The 6235-nt window shown below is 49.7% G+C and overlaps 1 protein-coding gene across 1 annotated transcript in view; it reads right to left on the bottom strand.

Moving 5' to 3' along the window:
• Nucleotides 1–4609, bottom strand: part of LOC105552371 (cadherin-1) — a gene marked incomplete at its 3' end in the record, with an annotated part of 106089 nt that extends 101480 nt beyond the window's left edge. Inside the window, exon 1 of the mRNA XM_011998008.1 lies at nucleotides 4540–4609. Within this exon, the coding sequence (XP_011853398.1) occupies nucleotides 4540–4609 (70 nt within the window). The remainder of the gene's footprint in view (nucleotides 1–4539) is intronic.
• Nucleotides 4610–6235: the final 1626 nt, after the last annotated feature.

Below are 6235 nucleotides of genomic sequence, written 5' to 3'. Positions count from 1 at the left end.
CGAGCGAGGGCAGGGGCCGGGTGCGGTCGGGTCGGGCCGAGCTGGATCGGGCTGGAGTCTGAACTGACTTCCGCGAGCTCACAGGTGCTTTGCAGTTCCGACGCCACTGAGACTGGGGTGCGCTGCTGCCGCCAGGTGTGCCTCGGAGGGACCGCCCCCCGTACCGCTGATTGGCTGAGGGTTCACCTGCCGGCCACAGCCAATCAGCAGCGCGGACCCCTCCCCCGGACGGAGCTAACGGCCCGCCCCCCGGCCTCGCGCAGACCCGGTGACCCTCTAGCCTGGAGTTGCTGGGGTCTAGGTGGGTTATGGGACCTGCACGGTTCTGATTCCACTGGGTTCGAATCCCAGCACCGCTGGTGGCTCACTAAGACCTGGGATCAGGAAGGGCTTTTACACTTGGCTGAGTTATTTTGTTTTTTGGGTTTTGTTTTTGTTTTTGTTTTTTTGTTTGTTTTGGAAATAAGGTCTCACCCTTTCACCCAGGCTGGAGTGCAGTGGTGCGATCACAGCTCACTGCAGCCTTGAACTGGGCTCAAACAGTCCTCTGGCCCCAGCCTCTCTAGTAGCTGGGAGTACAGGTGCACACGACCACACCAGGCTAATTTTTTTTTTCTTTTGTCTTTTTGTAGAGAGACGAGTCGGGGCAGACAGGGGCAGTGGGGGCGCTGTGTCTCCCTATATTGCCCAGCCTGGTCTCCAACTCCTGTGCTGAAGTGATCCTCCTTCCTTGGCCTCCCAAAGTACTGGGCTTACAGGTGTGAACCACGAGCCACTGAGCTAGCAGCCTAATTTTTTGTGTGTTTTGTTTGTTTGTTTTTTGAGACAGAGTCTCACTCTGTCTTGCCCAGGCTGGAGTGCAGTGGCACGATCTTGGCTCACTGCAACCTCTGCCTGCCGGGTTCAAGCGACTCTCCTGTCTCAGCCTATTGAGTAGCTGGGACTACAGGCTTGTGCCACCGGACCAACTAATTTTGTATTTTTAGTACAGATGGGGTTTCACTGTGTCTGCCAGGCTGGTCTGGAACTCCTAACCTCAGGTGATCCACCCTCTTCCGCCTCCTGAAGTGCTGGGATTACAGGCGTGAGCCACTGCAACCTGCCTCAAGTGGCCTAATTTTTAAAAAAATTTTTCGAGAGACGGGATCTCACTATGTTGCCCAGGCTGATCTCAAATTTCTGACCTCAGGTGATACTCCTGCCTCAGCCCCTTTATTGAGTTCTTATTTTTTAATCTAGTCTTTTTTTAACTGCAGGGTTCCATGGGTTAGTGAGTCAGCAAATTGATTCCCTAGGTCAGGACCACCTCCCAAAGCCTCAGTTTCTCCACCCTCCTAATGGGAATAATGATCAGAAATGTCTCCCTATGTTGTTGTGAGGCTCCCATACAATAAATGACAAGTGTTTCTTGAGCCATAAATGCTCTGTACAGAAGTGAGGGGTAAAAATAGTAACAACAGGGCCGGGTGCAGTGGCTCACGCCTGTAATTCCAGTACTTTGGGAGGCCGAGGCGGGCGGATCACGAGGTCAGGAGATCGAGACCATCCTGGCTAACACAATGAAACCCTATCTCTACTAAAAATACAAAAAATTAGCCAGGCATGGTGGTGGGTGCCTATAGTCCCAGCTACTTGGGAGACTGAGGCAGGAGAATGGTGTGAACCCGGGAGGCAGAGCTTGCAGTGAGCTGAGATCGCGCCACTGCACTCCAGCCTGGGTGACGGACGGAGAGTCTGTCTCAAAAAAAAAAAAACAGTAACAATAGGTGCTGGGCATTGAAGATTACTGTGCCAGTCTCTGTACTAAGCATTTGACACTGACCAGTTCTTTTCTTTTTTTTTTTTTTTTGAGATGGAATCCTGCTCTGTCTCCCAGGCTGGAATGCAATGGTGTGATGTTGGCTCACTGCAACCTTCGCCTCTTGGGTTCAAGTGGTTCTCCTGTCTCAGCCTCCTGAGTAGCTAGGATTACGGGCATGCACCACCACAACTGGCTAATTTTTGTATTTTTAGCAGAGACAGAGTTTCATCATGTTGGCCAGGCTGATCTCCGACTCCTGACCTCAGAAGATCCGCCTGCCTTGGCCTCCCGAAGTGCTGGGATTACAGGCATGAGCCACTGTGCCCAGCCACTGACCAGCTCATTTAAGCTCATCAAAACAACCCAAGAGCTGTATTATTATTCCCATTTGATAGATGGGCAACTGAAGCTTGGAGAGGTTGAGGCCAATGAGAGGAGGCACAGGACTGGAACCGACCTCTCTGATTCCAGGGCCTTTCTTCTAACAATCAGCTTCATCTCATGTGGTCCGTCTTCCAGCTGGAGCTGCAGTTTTCAGTCTGTTTTTTGATGTTGACCTGGAAGAGACCTTTAGAGTTCACCCAAACCTACGATTTGCAAATAACTTGTTCAGTGTCACATAGGCAGGTCAATGTCAAAGCCAAAGACCAGAACCCAGGATCTTCTGACCCCCAAAGTGAGGCTCTTAATGCCACAGCCACGCCATGGCTACCACCACCTTCTCCAGAGAATTCTGTCCCCAGTGAAATAATTTTAGGATCAAAAATAGAATAGATAGGGGCCAAAGGTCTCAGGTCCTGTGCCAGTGGCCCTCCAGCACCCACCGTCCTCCACCAAAAGACAAAAACAGAATAGACAGGCAAATGTTAGGTCAGACAACTTCCCTGTCTGACTGCCTGTGGCCAGCCACATCTGGGTGGCTAGTCTACCCCGACAAAGGCACCTCCTTTCCCTTTATCCTGCAAGCCTGGTTAGAACTACACAGCATTAAGTGGAGTCAGCCACTCACTAGCCCTGTGACCTTGGGGAAGTCAGTGTTCTCCTTTGTATAAGTGAGTTGGCATGAGCTAATACAAAAACAATTGCTAAGCAGAGTTCTTGGCTCATCATAGCAACTGCTCAATAAATATTTGAAGTGGGGGTGACTCTTTCAAAAGGCCCACCCCCTACTTCCCTTCCTCCTGGGGAAGGCCATGTTTGGAATATTTCACCCAGAGCTAAAGGTGCCTCTGAGCCCATCGAGGGTAATTTCTCAACTGCAGATGATTTATGGATAGCCCAGCGCCCCCCCTCCAACCTGTCCCCTCAATTTTAATGGGTTTCCAATCAGGTCTTTTGGATGTCTGTATCTTGGCTCCCTCTGCTCTTAACCCACCAGGAGGCTCAGAGGGAAAAGGCTCCGGTATTTCCTTTCCCACTAGGATCATGCTTTGAACAAGATAATGGAAATACAGAAAGAGGCGTTTCCCCCATGGGGCTGCACTGTCTGCTTATTTTTTTCCTCTCAGTTATGTAAAAATACATATTTTATACCATCGCTGGGCCCAGGGAGACTTTAGGGCTTTACTTTCTTCTACCCAGCAAGCCTTGGCCTTGTAACTCTGCAGTGACTCTCATCGACTCTTCCATTACACTCTGATAATTCAATAAAAAGGATTTTAGAAAACAATTAGGGGCAGCACAGTCAGGCCAGGCCTGATGCGTTCTTCAGACTTCTCGCAAGTCCTTCTCCGAGCTCTAAAGAGTAGATCAGGTGTCCAGGGTGAGGCGGGAACACAGAGGGGCTCCTTGTGGAAGACAGGTGCTGTGTGATTTTTACAACGCACTGAATTGCCTCTCTGCGTCCTGTTTGTTTATTTATTTATTTAGTGACAAGGTCTTGCTCTGTTGCCCCGACTAGAGTGCAATGGCGCGATCTCGGCTCACTGCAGTCTCTGCCTCCCAGCTTCAAGAGATTCTTGTGCCTCAGCCTCCTGAGTAGCTGAGATTACAGATACACGTCACCACACCTGGCTAATTTTTGTATTTCAGTAGAGACGGGGCTTCGCCATGTTGGCCAGGCTGGTCTCAAACTCCTGACCTCAAGTGATCCGCCTACCTCAGCCTCCCAAAGTGCTGGAATTACAGGCGTGAGCCACTGTGCCCCGCATCTGTTTTCTCTTCTATCAAACAGGGATACCTCAGCGGGCCTGATGGCTCACAACTGTAATCGCAGCACTTTGGGAAGCTAGTTGGGAGGTGAGAAGATCACTTGAGCCCAGGAGTTTGAGACCAGTCTGGGAACATGGTGAAACCCCATCTCCCCCCAAAAAATTATTTTGAATTAGCTGGGCGTGCTCGCTTCGGCAGCACATACACTGAAGTTGGAATGAATTAGCTGGGCATAGCAGTGCATGCCTATAGTCCCAGCTACTCTGGAGACTGGGGTAGGAGGATCATTTGAGCACAGGAGGTTGAGGCTTCAGTGAACCATGACCACGCCACTTCACTCCAGCCTGGATTCACTTCTGGCTCTGCCATTAGTTGAGCAGCATAAGTCATTTTATCTCCACCATTTTGGTTTCCTCATATGTAAAATGGGGATGTTGATAGCACTTAATTAATAAGGTTCTTGTAAACACTCTGCAAAGGTGAGTGATTAGCCCTCTTGGCCCAATACATTCCCTGTCCAGTTCTAGGCAAAATTGTGAGCTGCCGGTAGCCTCGCCTGCCCCAGGCTCTCCTTCCCCCACCCCCACCACTAAAGCTCCTCAGGTTATCTCTTGCATCTACTGGAAAAAATTCTTTCACGCTGGCCACGTTCATCATTTCGAACCTCCCAGGGCCGACTGCGCTTTAAAGAGGGCTCTAGAGAAAGACTTTTCTTCCTTCAGAGGAGTTGTAAATGCTGTCCAGGGTTTTAACCTGTTGTCTGTGGCTGGGCTCTGGTAGGGTCCGTGAATCCCCTGAGACTGTTCACAAACCTGTCCGTGCAGGTGATAAGGCCCATTGTTTTCCTAACATCTCAACTGGGGAAAACCCAAACTCCGGGAGTTGAGCTTTCTCTGAGATCTTGCTGAGATCCAGCGCTAACAGTGGAATTTCAGGCATCACTGGGGAAAAGAAATGTTTGGCCAGAGGCCTTGCCCTTGAGATCACTGCAGGTAGATAAGAGAACCTGCCACCTGGCAGATAACAGACCCGGCATGATGGGATCACAGACTCCAGGTTTCCTTATGGCAGAGGACAGACTTTCACTTCCTGGGTGTTTTGGCCACTGGCCTGCCTGGAGGCTAAAGATTAATCCTTCAGGCAGTCTTCTCCCTTTCATCTCCTGACAAGGGGTGCAGTCATGGGGTTCAGACTGGGGTGGGAGTTGCCCCTCACCAGACCTCTGCGGAGAAGAGTCCAACCGCCAGCCCCACTGGGGAGGAATCCCCAGAGAAATTGGAATTGCTAGGGATTGCAGCCTGATCAGGCTCCTGGCTAGGTGGGTTAGAGGAGGCTCCCTTCCTGCTACTCCTAGAGGCTCCTGACACCTCTGCTGGCCTGGCTGCCTGCCAACATGGAGGGGTGGGAACTGGCTATACCACCTCCAGTTGAAACGGTGCTAACTGATAGGGGTGCCGCCCTTCCAGTCGGCAAGAAAAAACAGTTTTATATAAAACACAAAGTAAAGAAAATAGTGTAACACACACTATGTATAGTATAATGAAACCCCAGGTATTCATCACTCAGCCCCAACAGTAGTTTTTTGCAATTTTTAAAGCTTTTGTAAACTTTGTAATTGTACCAAATCTTTCATCTTTGTAACTTTGCATTCTTATTTTTGTCTTTGCAGGAATTTTTTGTTTGTTTTTGAGACAGGGTCTAACTCTGTCACCCCGGCTGGAGTACAGTGGCCCAATCTCGGCTTACTGCAGCCACGACCTTCTGGGCTCAAGCCAATCCTCCCACCTCAGCCTTCCAAGTAGCTGAGAAGGCAGGCATGAGCCACCACACCAGGTTAATTTCTGTATTTTTTGTAGAGACAAGGTTTCATCGTGTTGCCCAGGCTGGTCTCAAACTCCTGAGCTCAAACGATCCGCCTGCCTCAACCTTCCAAAGTGCTGGGATTACAAACAAGAGCCATCACGCCCAAATTATATATATATATGTGTGTGTGTATATATGTGTATATATATGTGTGTATATATATGTGTGTGTGTATGTATATGTGTTTGTGTGTGTGTGTGTGTGTGTGTGTGTGTGTATATATATTTTTTTTTTTTTGAGATAGAGTTTTGCTCTTGTTACCCAGGCTGGAGTGCTGGAGTGCAATGGCGTGATCTCGGCTCACTGCAACTTCTGCCTCCTGGGTTCAAGCCATTCTCCTGCTTCAGCCTCCCAAATAGCTGGGATTACAGGCATGCGCCACCACGCCTGGCTAAGTTTTGTATTTTTAGTGGAGACAGG

This window comes from Mandrillus leucophaeus, unplaced genomic scaffold (genome assembly GCF_000951045.1).
Source record: "Mandrillus leucophaeus isolate KB7577 unplaced genomic scaffold, Mleu.le_1.0 Scaffold551, whole genome shotgun sequence".
NCBI classification, from domain to species: Eukaryota; Metazoa; Chordata; class Mammalia; order Primates; family Cercopithecidae; genus Mandrillus; species Mandrillus leucophaeus.
The sequence above is the reverse complement of the archived record's forward strand: the minus strand, read 5'-3'. Positions and strand labels throughout refer to the sequence as shown.